Here is a 22,468-nt window from a genome sequence, read left to right as displayed (position 1 = left end):
TAAATGTAGCTTAGTATGCTATTATTTGTGGTTTTATGTGTAGTTTGTTGTGATTTGAGTACACATACAACACAGACAATTTTCACTTCTTCCGTATCAAGTCTAACTTTGTGGAGGTGTCACTGATGGATGCTGTCACCTGCCAAGCAAAGGGGAAGGATGAATAAAATTAGTCAATAGTCACTGTGGTGTTTTACATATGAGTAAAACTAGTCGTAGTGCACTTACAGTTTTCTTGAAATTACTCAGCAGTGTGTCACGGATCTGTCAAAATTGGATTCAAACATTTTTAATGACGTTATACTATCTGTTGTTGATAACATTTCTTATTACACAGTAAAATTTTTGAAAAAAGTAGAAGAAAATCAAACTTGTGATGACATGCTGTAATATGGATACACATCCAGATTTTGATGTACATGCCTGATAGTGACGGAAAAAAATAATATTCTTTCCCAAACATTTGGAGATGTTTTAAAACTGACCACAATTCTCCCAAAATGTCTTCAATCTAAACTAGGAGGAAATGTTTAGCTTTTTTCACCCTGTAAATAAACTTTTAAAGGAATAGTTCAGTGATTTGGGAAATACAATTATTTGCCTCACCAAGAGTTAGATGAGAAGATCGATACGACTCTCATATGTGTTCATTAAATATGAAGCTGAAGCTAGCAGCTAAGCTAAGCTGGTTAGCTGATTAGTTGAGCAAGAATTTAAAAACCTGCTCCACTTACAAGATTGTCATTATTATGCATGTTTTAAAAAATAAAACCCCACAGTTACATGTGGACAGTCAGTTGCAGAAGCTTCAATTAAGTACAGACATCCTCTATAACGATCATTTTATAATAAGCACAGACTTGGCAGAAACTGAAAGTCTGCTCCCTCTCTGCACCGTTTATGTTGTCAAGACATCGGCCTGATATCTGCAGACAGCTGTTAGCTAGTGTTAGCTTAGCCGCCAGGCAGTGATACACTGAATAAAACACACTGTCTTTTTTCAGTCTATCCCCGCCCATACCCAGCTACCCGCCCTGTGTCCCAAACTGCAACAGCTCTGCATATCGACTATAATTACTCATTTCACAGTTTACAGTACTTTTTAACTTAAAATAACCTTTTTCTTTAATTTTGTAATAGCTTGATTTCTGGACTTTTTTTTACATCATGCAGCCCTAACTGAACCATTAACAGCGAGGAACCACTTCCTACACATAATATTTAGCACAGATGTACATCTTTACTGAGAAAAGGCGATCTCAGATTTTAAGAAATGTTATTGGCTCATTTAAATAAATATCATGAATCAGTTTTTTTCAAGTCCTAGTCAGAGATACAATAGACTTTCAATTACAAAATTCAGTGAATCACTCAATTTCTGAATTTTGATGTAATTGCAAAAAGGTGAGTCTAGAAAAAAAGTCTGCTTTAAATATTCTAAATATTTTCTACTGGACTACTACAAAGTGATAGAGTATCAAGCAACATAATTCATCCAAATGCATGTATCAACATAATACTTTAGGTTGGCATTTTAAAACTATATTACCTGTTTGTCCCCCAGGCATGTGGTTAACAAAATGAAAAGCCCCTGCGAATGAAATGACAGAGTTTACTGAGCAAGAAATACCTTTACTGATTCAAATAATTAATTGAAGATTATATTGACCGTACCTGGAATGCGTTCATTAGGGTGAAGGCATAATTGACTGCAAACGCTATGTATCCAGATGAGAGATCAAGCAGCATTACACCAAATCCAAAAATCCAAGTGACACCGAAGATTGGAGTCAGAAGAATAACTGTCCTCACGACAGTTTTGGCAGCTGTTTTTTCTTTTTCATTAGATATTGCTCTGTTCGGACTTTGATCCAAAAGCTTCATGATTACCACCAGCATGGCGAACACATTGATGAAAATAATTATACCAATTGGAATGAGAAATGTATGGATGGACCCTTGTAAAAGTCTGATATAAACCAGCCAACAGGTCTCAGTGGAGAAGTATGCGCCTTCAGCACCGTTGTTGGTAAGAAATGTGATAGTAACAATAAGAAAAGGGCATGCATAGCCCAGGATTAACGAGAACTTCAGGTAGTTTTTCTTGCTCACCTTGTGAAATATGAAAACTGTTTGATGAAGAAGCGTGCAGCTCAGACACAACATCCAAAAGAACATGGACAAGTAACAGAAATGCTTCAACACCACAACAGTCTTACACCAAATTTTTGAAAGAACTTCCGGTTTATAAGATGCTAAAAAACAGCAATCTCCGACTAGCAAGCATAGAGAAATGTTTACGTGGGCAATGTGGCGTAAATATAAAGCGTTTGATTTAACTACACCATTCCAAACGATCACTTGTATCACAAGACTAATAATTAGAGACATGACTGATATAGACAGCCCGACCAAGGTTATCTCATTCATCCCAGGGATCTCCAACGGCTCCTTAGACATTAGAATAGCAAATGAGGACAAATGTTCGCAAATGCAGTGTCCCTCGTCATGAGCACCCTGCCATTTGCATCCCTTATCTGACCACTGTCTGGTGATGTTGTCCCACGAGACACACTGCATCTTAACATGGCGACGCCTCTGACTGAGCAATGGGAAGATAATATCAACCGAAACTTTATTCTGTGTTATGTTTTCAACAGTTGTTGACACAACAATGCTGTTGATCACGGTCTTCTCATCTTTGTGGGGCAAATAATTCTGCAGTTGTAGGAATCCAGCTGTTTTTACACTACCATTGGCTGAACCATCAAGATTGACTGTTACGTTGAACACAGTGTTACTACATTTCGATCCCTGTTCCTTCTCGCACTTGTCTACCTCTATATTTGTTTTTTTGCTGCTGCCTGTTATATTTGTAATCTCAATTAATTTTTCAACAGAACTCAGATACGTCTCTGCCACTGAAAAACTGCCTTTGTTGTTTTTTCCTGTCCAAGAGTTTTCAAGAGACTTCTCCAGCAAATTGCTGGATGAGTCCAGAAGGTCCTGAAAAGAAAGAAGCTTGTTTTAATTGCAGTTGATTTAAGTACATGTCTGCTAATAGTTAGAAAAAGCCTTTCTCCTTGTATTAAAAAGAAAAGAATAAGATGAGTTCTAAAGGTACATGGGAAATATACTGTATATACTATCTGACAGTATTTATACTGAATTTGCATAAAACAGTCATTATTGGAAGCTTGTGATTCTTAAAATTTCCGTCCTCGTTGATGTGATAACACCTGTGGTTAGTGGCGGCAAATACATTGCATTTCCTGTGGCCTATGATAAAAGCCGCCATGTTATTCACCATATGAGCACTTTTAATGTGAAACAGCAGTAACAGGAAATATTTGGTTCGCATTATCAATAACTTAAAGCAGGTCTGTTTTTGTGCAAAGCAAGTGAACAGTAAACAGTGAGGCTGTTTACAGATAAAAGATCATTTTATGCTGATGCACAGAACATGCCTAGTTTCCTGTGAATCCCTTGTGCACATGAAGGCAATTTGAACCCCGCATGGGAATGGTAAACTCCACCATTAACAATAAACACTACTATATAGCTGACATTGTTTAATGTAAATAGACTGAATGGCGATTGCAGAACAAATATCTACCATAAACAGTATTATGAAAATCTTAAGAGTTAGCTTTAAATGAAAAATTTAAGTACTGGTAATTCCCCTTTTCAGTTTAACCCCATAAATAACATTCAATAAAGATAATCAAAGATTCTGTAATACTTACATCAACCGTTGATTTATTGTCTATGTTGGTTAGCTTTTGACTCAAGGTCATGAGTACATCAACTGATGTTTTCATATTGGCGAAAGTGTTGATAGTGTTTGTTTTATTAGTGATGTTGTCGAGGCGGGAAAATACTATTGCAACATTTTCTTCTACTGAGCCGAGTCCAATGTTAACAATCTGTAACAATAATGATGGTTTATGGGTGATGATTCATTCTCAGCAACCACCAAGGATTTAATAAAATAAAAACTAAAAAATATAATCTTGTGGTATGTCTTTCTGCCCTGTAATATGTTTCTGTAATATCATGTTTTTTTTTAACTTAATTTCAACTTCATTTATGAAAATTAGACTTACAGCTGCACTTTGGAGCACACTATTCACTTCCGGGTTCACACACACTGATTCTTCCTCTTTCCATGTAGTGCTGGAACAGTTAATTAATCAACAGAAATTGAATTTTCAAAAACAAAAAAAGAAGAAGAAATGCCCAAACTTCATTTGTTTCAGCTCAGTTTAAATTTTAGACAAAACAAGCAATTGTGTTAGGCATTGGTTTTATTATTATTGGACAATATACCAAAAGTCTAATGGATAAATTTGTAAAATAATTGTCCAATTATTTACTAATAGAAATAATGATTAGTTGCAGCCTTACTTTTTATTGCATTCCCTTCGTCTTTGTCCAACTGCATTCTTGCATTGTAACACTGCTGTAAATCCAGCTTTGGTAACTTTCCAATCACCTTGAGCTTCACAGAATTTATCATGATCTGTTTTGAAGAAGAAAAGTACGGGCTTGATTAATCATTTCTCACATACTGTAAGCGAAACAGTTTGTGCAAAGTTAACTCTAGGATAGCAAGAAGATCACTGAGGCATAAAATATTTAATATATCACACAAATATTTGCTGTGTTGGAAACCACTACACTTGCCGCTAGAACAATACACCCTACGTCAGCGGTTCCCCGCTTCATGGGGATAGGTTCATTCATGACCTTTAAAAACATGTTCTGACATCGTATCTGCAGAAATTATCTCAAAGAAATGGTTCCAACATCTTGTGGATACCATGCCGTGAAGAACTGAGAGTGTTTAGATGGCAAAAGGAAGAACCACCCATTTGTATGGTTTTCCCAATAAAGTGCTCGATGAGTATAGTCTATAGTTTTGAAACGTATACATTATATATAGCTGTTTTAAAGGTTCTGTAGATGAGATTTTAAACACTATAGCAGCAAAGAACTGTTTTCTGTGTAAAGATATATTGTAGCAGGAGAAAGTAACACTCCCTTTAAAAGGTGTTGTAATAAAGCGATAACCTCCAGGCTGAAAAGTGAAGCCAACACGGACGTAAAGTGAGATTTCAGTTACTTATGAATCATGAACTTATTAAAGACAAGCATTGTGGGATTTTTAGCTAAAAGTTATGTTATATTTCATTTTAATTCCATTGTGGGATTATTTGAGTGCAATTTATAGAACATAAAATTCACACTGAGAAGTTGGACACCCAAATAAAATTGCAAAAAATGTAATATAATCAATATTTCTAAACAATATCTGTATTATTGAGTGATGTTGGACAAAGCCATTCTCTTCTGACAATGTTTGAACTAATGTGAAAACATACCGCGTATGACATTGATTTCAACCGAAGCATTTCTCTTTTGATAACCCCTGTTCTGAAATGTGCAAGTTACTTGCGCAATCTGGTTGGATGCCTTGCAGGCAACCAATGTCTCAGCTTCATAAACAAAAGTTCCTTCAGAAGAATCTGCAAAGACCACATATGCATGTCATGTATTTTCAATAACAGGTTTGCTCAAGGATTTATTACACGAATGGGCAACGGATATGAACACAAGAAAATATACTTACTGCGATGTGGTTTTGGAGTTATGCCAGCATCGATGTTATCGTTTGTCCATGTCACATTGTAAGGTTCATTGCTTGCCATTATCTCACATGTGGCTTTTACTAGCACATGATCCTTTTTTACACAGAATGGAAATTCTGGAACCGTGGTGATGACAATGTTTGGCAGGAGGGATACACTCATTACAGCACTGGCACTGTGAGCCACGGTGCATGATCCTAAACGTTGATGATAGGTACATTTGTACTCTCCTAAGGAAAAACATAAATAGGGATTAAAGTTAATGTGTTTATGAGTTAGAGTTTTAACCAGAGTCATGCCATACAATTATAGTAATCATATTACATCCATAAAAGGGTATGGATATGGCTGTTAAAGATCTTTTTTTAACGTAATGGTAACCTGAGTTTTGTCTGTTTGCACATTTTCTTAGGTTGGTAAGTATACAGTGGCTGAAACAAGCGTACCTGCCCAGATGTCTGTTATGTTTTTGAGAGTGAGACTGGTTTTGTGTGCTTCTGATTTCACCTCTGATTCTGTGCCATTATTTATGACATGGATTTTTTCATGTTTTTTCAGCTGCCACACTGGAGTTTCGTTCAGAACTGACGCTGATTTGCATGTGAGCTGGTGCTTGGAGCTGTAATTCACAGGGTTATTTGGCATCTCTAAAAGGACAACACCTGTGAGAAATAAGAGATGAATCAGTATAAAAAACATAAATGAGCAACATCCAGAAGGTATGATGTGTGTCCGTAACAGAATTATTGTCTGTTACGTGCTCCCACTTTGAAACAGAATCTCAGTGGCAGCGTCACTCAACAGTGTTTTCTGTGAAATAAAATGACGTCACTGAAAACAGCTAAACAGCATTGTTAAACGGTCAATTCGTTCTAATTTAGAAAAAAAAAACATCCTCTCTTACTTCTAGTACAGATAGTTTTGGTTCTATCTGCTGAGATTTTACCTCTGAGACGAGATTTGACGAGAATTTCATTTGTGCTCCCCAAAGCATAGAAAGATGTCATTATAGAAACTCAATCGTAACGTGTTGTTTTATAGGTCTATGAATTACCAGGAGTGACCATGAGATTGTTTTTGGAGAGACGCATAATTCCTGTTGAAGCTTTTAAATGTTATTTTCCAATGCTGTGGGAACCACAAAATAAATGTTATTTCCTTCTATGTTGTACTGGAACAGCAGCTTAAGCTTCAGATGCCGAAATCTCAAACCTTCATCAATCTTCATCAGTGAAATGTGATTTCACCCATAGCACTTTAACGACTTCTTGTCTTTCTTGAAATTCAACTCTAACCCTTCAAAATGTTTAGAGATGAGGTGTTTATTGAACCTTTTGACACAATCAAAAAATTAATAATAAACATGCTAATTACAAATATTGATCTATTTTTTTTTATCAGTTCAAAAATTTATTTGCTTACTTTATTTTGTTAAAGTGTACTTCACTGCTGTATATTTCTATATATAGTAATATATACCATACATCACTATCCCTCTTTGTTTGGGAATATGAGGAAAGTGCACTTCTGGTGTAATTTATTTTTCTGCACAAATATTTGCACTAAAGCACAAGTATTTATGCACACTAACCTGTATGTAGCTTTCTAGTTTCAATCTATTCTATAGTTTTCGTCTTTATTTATTACTCTTGTCTACTTATTGTTAAAAGTATTGGAGCAATTCAAGTTTTGATCTGATGGTGGCACAAGAATAAAAATCAGGACTTCACCAAAGATATTATGATTCATCCTGTAAGAAACTTGAATGATTTTACCATATTTTGTACCAATCCATGTAGAATATGCTAAAATATTTCAGTGGATAATTAAAAAATCTGGCCTGCTGGTGGTGCCCTGATCAACATTGTCAACATTGTACTGAGGAAGACTAAAATTAGATAAAAAAAAAATATTAAAGAGCATTATGTGTTTAATTAAAGACTAGATTTAACCAGGTTTAAAATAAACTCTAATAGGTGCATCTCACTCTCCGTAAAATACAATTACCTGTCGTTTCCAGATTTAGGGAGGCTTCCAGAATATCGGTCAGTTTTAATGATTTCTCAATCAGATTTTGTGGCTCGATGCTGGAAACAATGGTCATTTCAAAATCTACGATGATGCTTCCGATGCTTAAGTGAGGGAAAAAAAAGATTGATTTCAGTCACATATTGAAAACAGACCCCAGTAAATATAATAGCACTTATTTTATTTGTAAGAAAATCAAATACCTGAATGTGATAATTTTTAAGACATCAAATCCCTTCAAAGTGCTGTACACTTTTTTCATCTGAAAGTCACCAACTCAATCACTTAATAACTTTTCACAAATCAGTATATTGTTGGAAAATGAAAATCCCTAAAGGTGATTAATTAAGTAATGAGATGTTTATTCATGAATACTTGTTTTTACCTTTTCTAACAAGTTGCTACTACAATTCTTAAACTTCACAGTGGTTTCTTCTGCCAGACAACCTTCATGAGACGTTCCATTCATAGTGACAGATCCTGTTATAGTGACTGGGAAGAAAAAAGATGTCAGTTTTTGGGACGCTTATATGCTTGGTGCAGTCGCAAACGAAATTACTAAAAATACCTGTGGTGTTTGAAACACACATGTGAGCTGAGTTTTGGGGGAAGGTACATTTCTCGTTGCCACAACATTTCTTATCAGATTGACAAACTTTATCACTCCATCTGTGGCCTGACGCGCATGTGCACACTGTGTCGGCCGAGACATTCTGACAGGCTGGTGAGAAAAAGAGCACAATAGTTTTACTTTACTGGGATCAATCAGATCATATAATAATCATACAGTATTTGAAATATTAGAAAAATTGTTTACTTGTTGTCATTTTAGGGTCATCAACTTGCAGGTTTTCGTTAACCGTGAAAGATTTCAGTATCTGAGTTATGTTGTCGATTGACGTTTCCTCTATTGTCAGTTTGGCATAATGCATTTGTGTTGAGTTTTCTGAAACATGCCAAACAGACAGACATCAAAAGACACTATATGTGCTCTCAGCTCACTGTTACACTAAAAACAATTTGCTCATGTAGACAGTCATATCAGTCAAATCATTTTACCTTTTCCAGTAGCCTGTAAAAGTGAAGAGAAAATCATTAGATTTAATGCTTTAAATTTTAATCTGTAAGGTGTAGTCCTATGTTACCGACTAACCTGATGGATGTTTAGTCCCATGATACACAAAAATATAAAGGCCCACATCCTGGTTCTGCAAATAATAAATAACATAAGGTCATTTGAATTGGAAAATATTACGACCCAGCTAGCTGAAAAAGGGAAGCAACATAAACCCAGGTGTAGTTGGTTAAGCAAATTTATTATGCAGTCAAGAGGGTTAATAGTAAGGTAAAGGTAAAGGTGGCTGAAATTGCTCCAAAAAAAATACATACAGTATTAAGAGGGTTAATAGTAAACAAAAGCCAAACAAGGTCAGAGGGTAGCTAACTAAAGGAGGGGAACGGGGCAAAATGGGTGCCGCTTAACTCAACAAACAAAACATAACCAGAAGAGGACTCAACCTTGAAGGGAGTAGCAAAACTCAACCTTAAAAAAACCACAGAGAGCAGCACCCCTGTTCCTAATGATAGTGTAGTTTTAGGCGGATATGAGGATATAAGTGTTGATATACAGTATTTGTCAGCAGTTGCAACTTTTCTTTCACTGAGTATTGACAATTATTTTACTGCGTATTTACTGATCTGTCACATAATATCTGTTTATACAGCAGCCTCCACTTATGGGTGCCCACATAATAAATAAACACTTATATCTGCTTACAAAAACATTGTAGTGTTTTATAAACCATCCAATGTTTATATACTTTTTGTATATATTGTGAGCATGTTGGCACAAATTGTATGTGCACCTTGAATAAATTGAGGTACACAAATGCAGATAGTTACTGTATTTTTCAGTTTCAAGAATTGAAATTAAAATGATTTACTTAAATTGAAAAAGTTTGAGTTGTTCACTCCTGTTCTATTCACAGATACCCTGATCATATCAGATTAAGTGGGCTGTTAGATTACAGTTATCATATGACTGCACTGAATTCCTGAGATGAAAAATTGACAAACACAAAAAGGAGTATGTAGAGTAGTTCATGAGTACATTACCAAACGTTACAAAAAGGTTTGTTGTGACAGTGAAACTTGCTACTCTTTAAAACCGCTGAAACATCAGTTGGTCTGTAAAACGAACTGCTTTCAAATGCTGCGTTTTTCATTCTAAGGGATAGTATGACATTTCATAATACACATATTTTGTAGGAAAACACTAGATATACATTGATGAAAGATAATATGGAAAAATATAGAAAGAGCAGCTAACCTGTTTTGCTCGATTTGTATCAGTGAACCATCACAGCAGCGTCTCACGATGGTAGGACTCGTCTGTGTGTCCACTAATGTGAGCAGCACACTGATGGAGCTGTTGCTGCAGCTGCTTAAAAGGAAAAAAACCACCAGGTCAACGTCAGTTTCCGGGACACTAGAATAGTTATATGACAATCAGTAGCTGGTTGAGTTACTGCACACATGCAAAATTTAAATGGCTCTTATGTATGACTAATTTGACTTTCAAAAATGGAGAATAGATGCTGTTTGTGTTAGAAAACTGTTTAGGAGTGGCTTGTCAGGCTATAAAAACAAAGTGTGCAACAAGGTCTAAATCCATGTTTTCATTTTGAAAATACACGTATGAAACAGTGCAGACCCAAAGCCCTCGGCTGTATTTTGGTTGGTACATTCAGTGAAAGGACTGTAAACTGTACTGGATGACTGTTATCCAGTGTATCTGAGATTTGTTATGGCAGCTTTGGCGTAACACACGTTCAGCCCTGACCTTCAGAAAGGTCAAATTTCATGACGTTTACAGGAGACAGAGTGACAGGAGAATTGCAATTTGACTTTAATTTTCATATCAGTGACTTGTGATGACAGCTGGACTCGATTTCTATCACTTAAGACAAGTAATGTAATTCAGCTGCTTACTGCTTATTCAGAAACAGACAGACATACAGGACAATGTTCAAGTACCTCTTTTCATGTGGTCTTGAATAAATGATTGTAAATATGTGTTGGAATTTAAGCTGAAGAGTGCAAAGAAGGACGAATGTTGCTTTTATACCCTTTGTATGAACATTTAATAGTAAAATTAATTTCTGCTTATTATTTTTAGCAACACTCTGGAGCCAGACTGAAATATCTAAACAACTATTTGATGGATTAACATGAAATTTAGTACAAAGATTCATGGTTCCCGGAGGATGAACCCTAATGACTGGTGATAGTCTGACTTTTCCTCTAGCACAAGCAGCAGGTAAATGTTTTATCACTTATCACGTGAAATAGCTCAACAGGCATTAGAAGAATAGGCACAAATCATTTTACAGATTCATGGTTCCCAGAGGACGAAGCCTAAACAACTTTTCCTCTAGCGCCACCATGAGGTTGCCATTTTTTGGTTTGGGTGATATGTCTCAACAACTACTGGATAGACTGCAAAGAAATTGGTATAGCCTCGTTATGTCGAAGTGCAACCTCCCAGAGCTGCTAATTCCAGCTAACATTTCTTTTGATAAGCTCAAACGTGAAGGAAAGCACCTCTGCAGAAATAAGGATGAAAGTCCTGGATGTTCGCTGTATGTTGCAGGTACAGGACATGAGTAAGTCCTGTAGGATGATGGTCAACCTTCCTGAAGGAAAAACTCAACATATCTAGACTACACTGATGCAAATTTCCTGCTGGACTAAACAACAGAAGCATATTCAAAAATATTTGATTATTTAAATAAGGGGATTTCATGTTTTCATGGGTTGCCTTTGAAAATATTTTCCATTAGGGTAATAATAAACACAAATTAAGTATTTATTTTTTAGGACTCAACTTAGAACTTGCCTCACCATAGAGAAGTCAGTATGAAGTTATAACTACAGCTAATTGTGTCTTTTAGATGTGAGTATCTAGACTGGTAGTGTATAGTTCTGATGTTTCTAAATGGTGTGTGTAAACGTCGGGTCACGAGAAGTACTGACACCTACAGAAACACATGCAATAAAGGCAAAACAACAGTGCACAAAGACATTTATATGGTCTGTAATTACAGACTTTTATGTTGTGATTATCAGCTTGAATGATCATACAACCCCTGTGTTTAAGACTCTGATGCAAGCAGAGCACAGAGGAGCTTTGTGAAGCAGGACTATTAATAAACCTGGAGTGCAAAACTCTGAGGAACATATCTGTTAATATGCAGCAGATAGAAGTTCCAAATTATGCACATTGTATTAGAGGAAACTTTATCAAATGTGAATGAGATACTTATTTCAGGTTCATAGAAATTACTTTGAGTAACTTTGCTCTAAAACTACTGATGTAACCAGAACAGCCACAAATGTAATATTAAGTTGAAGTAAAACCAGCTGACCCAGTCATCATCATTTCATCATTTAGCTCTTATAGCAAATACTAAATAAGCAAATGCAAATAAATGTCTTGTTATGCACATATATCTTAATAAGGTGCTGTACACAAAACATTAATTAATATTAATTTGTTGTGCAAGAAAGATCGTTGTTCATTCTTGATCTTGGAAACTTTAGTTTTACAAAATAAATAAATAAAAATCTTAACTAAAGATCCTATTAGTAGCTTTAACTTTTTAAATCAAACTACGACAATTCTGTTTATTTTCCAATTGTAGAGAAACAAGAGGACCAAACATTGAAAAGAGTTAACTACAAAATCTTTAATCCTTTTTAGAAAAGGGTTTTTTTTCTGTTTCAGCTGCATTACAGCCAAAATTCAGTCATACGACCTTAAAAAGTGAGGCACTGTCCTCTTATATCAGTATGACACAGGACCATTCATACAGCTGCAGCAGCACTAAACAATAGTCAAGTATATACAGAGATAAATATCGGTATGAAACCTTTTCAGTTGCTCAGTGGACACAGATAGCAGTGTAGTGCAGTATTTTTTACATGCAAGGACCAGACTGAATGTGAATCCGTGATCATGTACCTGAAGTTGACAAAAACTGTATATAAATCAAACATGTGACTATCTGTAAAACTTACAGGCTCAGCTGTACTTGTGTTTTCTAGAAGACATGAAGATGCCACCAGATTTAAAAAAAAAAGAACCTCCAGTGTTTAGCTTTGACCTCGCTGCAGCATTTGACAGGGCAAAATTGAATTACAGCCTTCATCACGAAGCAAAGTCAACAGTATACAAATATATTCTTCGTCCAAGTGCTTTGTCTAAAGGCGTTTTAACCGTTGTCACACAGCTGTTTCACGCTCCACAAAAGGTGTGTGAGCATCAGGAAGAAAACTCTCCGTCTCTTCCTGTGACGGTCCGTCCTCTTGTTGGAAGGCCGACCCATTGCTTTCTTTGTGTTGTGGAGGCTGAGATGAGAGCTGTAACAATAATTAAAAAAAAACAAAACAAAGACAGACAGATTAAATAACTGATTTCATCAACTATTCATAACCGGGACTTCCAACACAAGCGTGATATAATCTTTCTGTGGTGGTCTTTTTATGCAGACCGCTGCACACCCCCCTCGAAACCAGCTCGAAACTGAGCTTCTTATCAGGCCTTAAAGGTCCCTTACTGTATAAAGTGAGATGTCTATGTCATTTTTGATTATAAAGCAGGTCTAGGTTCTTTATTATTACTGTGAGAATGTATCAAAGCAATCAGACTACAGAGAAATGCACACAGTCTGTATTCAGAAACTGAGCCTTAAAGCGAGGCCTCAGGACTTCTGTAACTTTGTGATGTCACACAAGTTAAGTTTATGGTAGGAAATATTGAAGTGTCCATCATGTCACTTACTGTCTGTCCCAGAGGAGTCACACAACAGAGCTTCTTTTTGAGGCGTTCAGGCAGAAAATGAAGCAGTTTGCCCAACAAGGGGTAGACTGTGCCTGGTGTCACATCCTCTTCTTTCATAGGGCCTAAATAGAAAACATATACATTTAAACATTTTACAGTTGGACTAAATCTGATTGTAAAGAAAGGTTCTTCATGTGTACTGCATGTGTCTGCATGTGTACATGTAAGAACTTGCCTACCTGTGAGAAAGCTGATGATCAGGCCTATTAAAATGACTGTGAAGCAGTTAAATGCACTGTACCACATGTATGACAATGAATAAAACCTCTTCAGTCCAGACGGTCGGCTAAAGAACAAGGAGACATGATTAACTCGCGAAATGAGTAACACAGTAAAAACGAAACACACGGTTCTGTGTGATTTGTACCTCAGAGTGACATTGCTGAGTGCAGTGTGAATGGCAGCAGTTGTGTTGTCTGACAGCAGCATGGCCCTGCAGTCAGGTACAGGCGGTCTAATGCCGGTGTTGCTACGAGTGAGGATGCTGCCGATGCCAACCCAGAAAGCCACAGCCAGACCGGCACCCAGACCTGCCACTGCGCCCTGGAAACAACAGACGAAAATGTAAATTAAAACAACTGGTGGTGCCAGCCAGATGCTATGAAACCACTGGAGAAGAAGAGAGCACAACCAGATGATGTAATTAAAAGAGCACGAGCTGAACCTCAAATGGACAAAAATGACATGGAACGTGATGGAAATATGGCATTTATGTTTTTTTATGTTCATTTGAGGAACACTGCAGTCTCCTGTTTGGTCCACACAGATCGGATGTTTTCATCTCTTCAATGGATGTTTAAGCTATATTCATTCATGTACTTCGTGACATGTTCAGTAAGTTTGTTGCCATTGAACCTTGTGGCATTTGATTGACATGATTTCAATTAACAATTTTGCAGAAGCAGCAAAGAGACGGCCTTTGTACATTTGGATCCATGTATGAACCCAGCCAGTAACTTGTGGTGAGGGACCTCAAGTAGACATTGACACACTGCTGTAAGAAGTATTGGCCATGGTTTGTTATATGGAATTGTTATTGGGTGTTTTGATTCCATTTTATCATTAAATTATTGAGAAGGTAATAATTTATATCATTATCATTTTAACCAAAGTAAGCATATCAGTAACATAGGATTATACTGTTTATTGTCATGACAGATCTCATGATGTCGTCCAGCTTACAGTGGAGTTGGCCCAGGGGAAGAACATGCCGAGGGAAAACAGGCCGAGGACAGGACCACCGACCATCCCGAAGATTTTCAAAGCCACCTGGAGTTCAAACATAATATTATAATCAGTGCAGATTTATGTTGGTTATTATTTGATCACACAACCTGTGAGCTTACCTGCAGAACCGAATCACCCATTAGGTGAGTGAGGTAGGCCATGGCCAGACACAGCAGCCCGTAGGACATAGCTTATTGAGGAGACAAAAGACACAAAACATTTGAACAAACACGTCGTTTATCACGCAGCTCTGTATAATGCTGCTTTCCCCAAACCTAAAGCTTCAGAGAGCTCACCTAAAGCTTTGGACAGCTGGGTCGCTCTGGCCTCTGTCATGGCGGGAAAATGCGGTTTGATGAGGTCCTCCATTGTCACAGTGGCCAAAGAGTTGAAGGCGGAGGAGATGGTGCTGCACAATACATTAAGTAACAATCAATGAATTAAAATCATTATTCACCTTCTCAACTAACTACTAAACCAACACAGTATTTGAGAGTTGAAGATTTATGATTATACACTGAGTTGGCAGTTCATGAAAGTTATGAAGTTCGTTTTTTTGTTGAAACTGTTAAAGAAGTGTTGAATCGACTGTATGATCATTTTGGAGGATGTAGTCTGTGGTGCTGTTGTGTTAGGCTGCATTGGTTTCTGCTAGGTGTGTCTAATAAAGTTACACACATGTAAAAATTGTTTTTAAAAGTGAGTCTCAAAATATTCTGTGACAAAATGCGTTTTAATAGAATTCTGAAGGTGTCAAATATAATATATAACAACAAACCTTTTATTTAGGGTAACTTTTACTCAAGTCAAACCATATCACTGACCTCTATGACTTCATCGGGGTCAAGGGTCAACACCTGAAATGTGAAAAGTTCCCTAAGGTGTTTTGACCAGTAAATAGATCATTGTACTAAGAAGAGTCAGCGCTATCGATAAGTTGACTGACAGTGAGATACACCGCATGTGCAAGCCTCACTTGTGGACGCCGTGGTTGTGGTTTGACTGACAGGGTTCATGTTCAGTTGAATTAGGGGAAAAAAAACGAAATAAAAAATCGACCGAGACAGGGGAGCGTCCCATACCTGAGAGCTGCACTGAATAAACAAGCCACAAACAGTCCAGGCAGTCCTGGAAGATCCTGCAGCATATCCATCACAAAGTATATCACCATCTGTGGAAAACACATTTCCCGGGAACCTTCAGTTTGGTTTGCATAGATGCATTAGTCACCCCAAATGAAATACAAATCTGACAGCAAACCACACTTGCATAATGGGCCTATTGTGCCTGGAGGAATTTAAATGAAATTTGCAAATACTCGCGGTGCTGTGGATTTGCTGTTAGGTCTGCGTGTCCTGGAGGTTTTTTCTATACATATACTGTATATATATATATATATATATATATATATGTATATATATCTCTGCACAAACCTTACTTTCATACTTATCTCTTGAGATCGAGGGAGCAGGAAGGGGAAAAAAACTAAATACATTCCAGTTTCCCAGAGCATGAAGCAAATGGCTCAGTGGATAACGATGCTCAAAATGGGAAATAACACTGAAAACTGAAACTCACCGCATCCATCGAGGAGTTTCCCCGCTTGTCAGAGTGATCCTCTCCGCAGTAGCGGGCAAACATGACCAGCCCCATCACACAGCTGAGAGCCAGAGCCAGCTGCAGGGAGGGAAACACCATGTAGCAAGACCTGCAGAGAGGTAGGAGCATAGGAAAAGTGTTAACTCATCAATTTGTAATTTTTGCAACCTTTTTTTTTTTTTTTTTTTTGCTAAACACATTCATATTTTAGATTTGAATAAAACTGAAAATGACATATGAACAATACTGACTCGACAATCCCACTAGCAGCTCAGTGAGGCTGTACTTAGGCACATGGGTGATTTGAGCTAATGTCAGAATGCTAACATGCTCAAAACTACAATGCTGATGCTGATGTTTAGCAAGTAATATTTACCAGGTTTACCATCTTAGTTAAGCGTGTTAGCATGCTAACATTTTACACTGTTTTACAGGTGCATAAAAAGTATTGGATAAATTAAAGTTTTGACCTGATGATGGCGCTAGAGGGAAAGTTATTGGAATTCATCTCTGACCTTGAATATCTGCAAATCCAAGATATTTCAATCTGAACCAAAAATGTGAACCTACTGGTGACGCTAGAGGAAAAGTCAGGGGATCATCAAAGTCAGTACAATTCATCCTTTGGGAACCATGAATTCAGTAGTTGTTCAGATGTGTCAGTCTGGACCAAAGTGACGGAGCAACACTGACCGACATGTGTCTGTGCTCTCTTATGGCTAAACTAATGGTGGCACTCTTCGTCTGACTGTCTGTTGAGTTTTTATTTAGCAGAACAAATGTAAACAACGGAATATAGGTAAATTTTGAACAAATACTTATTTACGATGCAAATATATATGGCAGAGTGACTCCTGATAGCACCTACAGAGGAACAATGCATGTCTTACAAATAGCTGGATACTTTACATAATGTACCCGTTGTAGCTGTTTACTGTTCTAACAGAAGCTTTTAGAGAGTCCTTGAATTTCTTCCACATGTTGTTGTGTGACATGGTTTTACTGTAAAAAGCATTTTTTAGTCTACGCTCATTGCAATAATATCAAAATGACAAATCAACAGTCTAAATCTATAGACAATCGACAGCCTGTGTACCTGACAGCATCCCTCTCTGTGCGCGAGCTGAGATATCTTTGCACCTGAGCCTGGTTCACTCCATACAGGGACAGCATGAGGAAGATCCCGCCGACCCCCAGAGTCCAGAAAGTGTGTCTCTCTGTAGGATCTGGATTTAGGCTGAACACGAGGGAAAATACAGCACAGAGACAAGACTGAACACTTCAGAACAGACCTTTAATCGAACAGAATTACAGTCACTGCAATTCAGGATGTCATAAAAGGAAGTGTATGCACAGGTATGTAGAAAGACATAATGAACCTGAACCAAGGAAGCTGCAGGATTTTAGTCAAACCACAGAGTACGGTGATGATTTCACTAATTAGTCCCTCCTCCCTGGTAAATGTGCAAATCAGTGAAATAAGTGAATGTTTGGGGTGAAAACCTCCAACCACATGATTCCTGAAGTTTTCATTAATGAGCCGACAGGTTTGTATTGTGTGAAATATTGTTTGGACCAAATGTTTTTATTTGTTCACTTAACTCTGTATTGTTACTTTTTATTGTTAAAGCTGAGCTATAATCAATAATCCAATATTAATATTGTAGTGACGAACCCAGAGTTAACTATCAGCCAACCTTAACTGTACTGCAGCTGTAATGTTGTGGTTCGCTCTCACTGCTCTCATCAAATCAGATTTTCTCCCCGACGATTCTTGATGCCGGTCGTTCTCCCACAAACTACAGTACGGACTTACTCGAGACCAGAGATGCGGTTTCCCTCCCAGACTTTCCTCCAAACTTCAGACACTCCCCCAGTCTTCTGCACGCCCACCACGATGACAGCCAGCTGCCCTGCAAACATCACCACAGTCTGAAAGACGTCTGTCCAGATGACAGCCTTCAAACCACCCTGTCAGGAACAGACCAGACACCTGGGTAAGAACCTGATACATGCCAACAAATGAGAATCAGAATCAGAATACTTTATTGATCCCCAGGGGGAAATTAGTTAAACTTTTGCGCCCAACGTGGGGCACAAACCCACGACCCTGAGATCAAGAGTCTCATGCTCTACCGAATGATGTGTAAAAATATATCCTTTGCATTTGGAGTGTTTTTTTTTTTTTTTTGGAAGAGATTCAGGAAGAGCGTTGGAAATCCGAAGAAGAGTGAATGAATCACAGTGAACAAATCCTGAACGAGCAGTGTTGCTGACAGTCACAGATAGCGAGTCACGAATATTCAAATGTCAGAACTTCATATTAAGTTGCATGAAAATGTCTTTTAATAACTCACCATTGTTGTGTACAACGTGCACACTAGGCCAGTGGCCAGCACCGTTCCCCATAATTCGAATCCAGTAACTGAAAGAAAACACAGTAACAGATTGAACCACAGATCTCATCCTTCAAGTTTTCCAAGTCAGAGGAAAATATATGAATTCTTCATACCTGCGTTAAGTGCAAAGGCGGGAGTATACACACAAATCCCCATATAGATAACCTGTAGCCAAGTAAATAAAAGACAAATCAGAGACTTCAGAAAGTTAAGTAAAGAAAGATTCTGTAGCTAATAAATAGATGCATCTCCTGTATTTTTAGGCGTTATTAAAGGGATACAACAAACCCATCCACTGGATTGGTATCAGGACAATAATGATTATCAAAGAAATAGTTTGATACTTTGAAAAATCTGCTCATTTGCTGTCTTGCCGAGAGCCACCCACATACTGTATCTGTCCATTAAATATGAAGCTGGTTAGCTTAGCTTAGCATAAAGGCTGAAGACAGGGGGAAACAGTTAGCCTGGCTCTGTCCAAAGGTAACTGCTCCTGTCCAAGAAGTAGCACACTACTTCACTGTCGGGCAGTTTCAGTCTTTATATGTAGCTAAACTTACCGGCTGCTGGCTGTAGCTTCATATTTAGTGAACAGACAATGAGTGATATTGATTTCCAACTATTCCTTTAATGCGAGTGGGTCTTGGCCAGACATGACTGATTGAAAGCAGTTTCTTTCTCAATGTCAAAATTCAGTGTTTTCGCTATCAGTTAAATTTTAGTCACAGCTGGCTGCCAACCTTTAGCACCATGGCAATCAATGTCCTCATGTTACCTTACATAAAAATGATCCAAATTACCTCCATGCAGTGAGGTGTGCTGATTTTAAATTTGAAAAAGAAGCACCGGTTTCAGATCAGTGCTCGGTCTCCACAGAGACCCTGAGCTGAGGTTGTGAAATAGTTATTGGGAGAGAAAAAGTTGGATTGGTGCAGCAAGTGTTGCACTCACCATCTGACAAATGAAGGTCAAAGTTCCACAGATACGCACTGCTTTGCTGAAGCGCAGTTCAAGATACTGTGAATCAAAACAACATGAAATCCGTACGTCATGAACCAATTTAAATCCAGAACAACTGTAAAAACAAAACCTTCCCGTACCTGATAAGCACTGGAGACCTGTAGTCTGTAAAACACTGGAATGAAGACATGAGCTGGAATGAAGAGGCCCAGAATGTAGGCACAGCCGATGAACCAGTACTGAGTACCATGGGTGTAGATCTCTGCCGGCACGCCTATGATCGCCACGGCGGACTGGAATGAGGCGATGAGTGACAGGGACACAGGGAGACAGCGCATGCTTCTGTCTGCCATCAAGAACTCCTGTGTTGTGCGCTGACGCCCACCAGACAGTGCATGGTACAGGCCGATGCCCATAGAGGCAGCGAGCAAGACGGCAAATATCACATAGTCTACAACCGCAAAGTGCTTCTGGTCGGACGGGTCCATTGTGATTGTCTCCTGGCTGCAGCTGGAGAGGGTTTCTTCCTCCTGCAGTCGCACTGTCAGACGGATGGGAAACTTCTTTGCCCACACCCATCAGTCAGGAGAGTCCAGCAGCCTTGAAGAAAGAGAAAACACTGATTAAATATATCTTGAGAGAAAGAACGTTCACACACCTCTCTCTCACAAACAAATCCCTCTGCATGACTGTAGGGATGCAACTAACCATTACTGTCATTGCTGACTCATCTACCAGCTATTTTCTCAATTAATTAATTCATCACTTTAGTTTTTTTTAATAACCAAAAATGAAAAATATTTACTGGTTCCAGCTTCTCATGAGGACTTGATGTTTTTCTTTGTTGTACGACAGTTAACTGAATATCTTTGGGTTTTGGACTGATAAAATAAAAAAATATTATATTTCACATATTTCAGTTTTCTGACATACAGACAAAAAAATTAATTGATAATGAAAATAATTGTTAGTTGCAGGCCTAATCCTTTTCCATAAAATGTCAACAAAACCTCCCAGAGTCCAAGCTGACATCAACCCACAACCAACCAACAAAAGATATTCAGTCTGCAATCATAGAAGGGATTAAAAAACAGAAAATATTTACATTTGAGAAGCTGGAACTGTTCGTTTTTGCCAAATTTTCTTTGGGAAAACAAATAACTGATTATCAAAATTGCTGCTGATTCATTTTCTGTTGATCCACTCGTCAATTAATCAACTAATCATTGCAGCTTTAATTGACTGGTAAAGAAACAAACCTTCATACTCTGGATTCCCCTGAGCTGGTTTTCTGACAGATTTCTTCCTTCCCAGATAAAGAGACAGGAGGTATAATGTCAGGCGCCTGTGCCGTCACCTAACCTAACCTGTTTGCAGCAGAAACGCATTGTTGCATGACACAACCTCCACTCTGTGAAATGGGACTCAGTGTAGACAAACCAAGGTCAAACAGCCTCTGTGTCAACTTTCCCCTTATTATCCTGATCCAAAAATACTGAGTGCCGTTTTTGAAATGGGAAGTTTAAAGGGGAAGTGTCCTGCTTCTCTGCATTCTGCTGCCAACATTTAAACATTACCAAAAAGATAAACAGCAGCAACCAACATCTGTGGGTTTTGGAGGAAAGAGATTAATCAAACTTGATTATAAATTTTAAGTTTCAGAGGAGAGAGAGGTTTCTAAATTTGTTTTGGAACCTTTTTTCCCTCAGATTATGCAGTTTTAGTTTTTTGGCTTTGCTCATATTAAAAATCTTTTAGTTAATCTATTTATAAATCACGACAGACAATAAATTAGTTAGCATACTAAATATATTCAGGTTTTGGATTGATAGTTGGACAAAAAAAGCTATTTAAAGATGTGACCTTCTGCTGTGGGGGGTAGTGATCAGCAGAATATAACCCAGAGATATTCAGTTTACAACAGTATAAAGCAGGGAAAAGCAGCAAATCCTCACATTGGAGAAGCTGCAGAACAGAGAATGATTGGTATTAGTGCCTAATAAACATCTCAGATGAGTCATCAGTTATTAAAATAGTTGATTAATCTTCTGTAGATTGATCAAATTGACTTATCGGCTCAGATCAAACGCAAAGGAGACGGCACAAATTACAGTAAGATCCCTACAAACCCACTCCTCTGTACTAGAGAAAAGATTAAAGCAAGAATATTAAAGTGACTTTTACTTCACTTGAAGACACTGCTGTGGTAACTTAAGCTATATTAGTTATAAATAACTAATGATGGTATTTCCTGCTGATTCAAATGTGCAACTGCAGCTACTGACCTCACTCCCTGACCCTCAAAACTCTGACAACAGCTGCCTAACTCAACTGAATATGGCAAAATATGAACAGAAGATAAACTTGGTCAAAATAATGTCACACGTATGAGAAAGGAGTGTGGTGAAAAGGGTATGAACAGGAGAAACTACACGGACTCACCTTTACATGCCAGCACTGCTGTCATCCGGGTGAGGCTGTGGTACCATGCTGTTTACTGAGTAATGTTCAAGAATGCAACGTTAGCTAAAAACAACTTGTTTGAATATTTCTACGGATAAGAACAAGAGCTAAAGACAATATAGTTTGCATATTTTCTAGACAAGTAAGTCTAATGGTTTTTTAATCTTATCTTATGTTGTGTTCATAAAGTATTTACTCTACCCACCACCTGATCTCGCTCCATGGCTCCATGTGATTAC

General features: G+C 37.8%; 2 protein-coding genes across 2 annotated transcripts; both read right to left on the bottom strand.

Moving 5' to 3' along the window:
* Positions 1–46: 46 nt before the first annotated feature.
* On the bottom strand, positions 47–10,067 carry LOC111225622 (adhesion G protein-coupled receptor F5-like). Its single transcript, XM_022750601.1, has 18 exons — positions 10,009–10,067; positions 8,833–8,887; positions 8,739–8,751; positions 8,497–8,625; positions 8,248–8,400; positions 8,065–8,171; positions 7,883–7,941; positions 7,659–7,783; positions 6,098–6,313; positions 5,633–5,881; positions 5,385–5,528; positions 4,408–4,522; positions 4,107–4,176; positions 3,747–3,926; positions 1,675–3,006; positions 1,550–1,591; positions 229–264; positions 47–139 (listed from the first exon to the last, which is right to left on the bottom strand). Exons 2-18 carry the CDS (start codon positions 8,878–8,880, stop codon positions 83–85), a joined length of 3,075 nt encoding a protein of 1,024 aa, XP_022606322.1. The 5' UTR covers positions 8,881–8,887; positions 10,009–10,067; the 3' UTR covers positions 47–82.
* Positions 10,068–11,768: 1,701 nt separating this feature from the next.
* LOC111225700 (sodium-dependent multivitamin transporter-like) lies at positions 11,769–22,463 on the bottom strand. Its single transcript, XM_022750722.1, has 17 exons — positions 22,435–22,463; positions 22,209–22,263; positions 19,907–20,366; positions 19,758–19,823; positions 18,920–18,971; positions 18,765–18,832; positions 18,224–18,378; positions 17,504–17,644; positions 16,387–16,516; positions 15,891–15,979; positions 15,105–15,217; positions 14,928–14,998; positions 14,764–14,850; positions 13,949–14,124; positions 13,761–13,867; positions 13,522–13,643; positions 11,769–13,100 (listed from the first exon to the last, which is right to left on the bottom strand). Exons 3-17 carry the CDS (start codon positions 20,252–20,254, stop codon positions 12,963–12,965), a joined length of 1,863 nt encoding a protein of 620 aa, XP_022606443.1. The 5' UTR covers positions 20,255–20,366; positions 22,209–22,263; positions 22,435–22,463; the 3' UTR covers positions 11,769–12,962.
* Positions 22,464–22,468: the final 5 nt, after the last annotated feature.

This window comes from Seriola dumerili, unplaced genomic scaffold (genome assembly GCF_002260705.1).
Source record: "Seriola dumerili isolate Sdu_G_001 unplaced genomic scaffold, Sdu_1.0 BDQW01000149.1, whole genome shotgun sequence".
In the NCBI taxonomy this organism is placed as follows: domain Eukaryota; kingdom Metazoa; phylum Chordata; class Actinopteri; order Carangiformes; family Carangidae; genus Seriola; species Seriola dumerili.
This window is presented reverse-complemented; position numbering and strand designations above follow the sequence as displayed.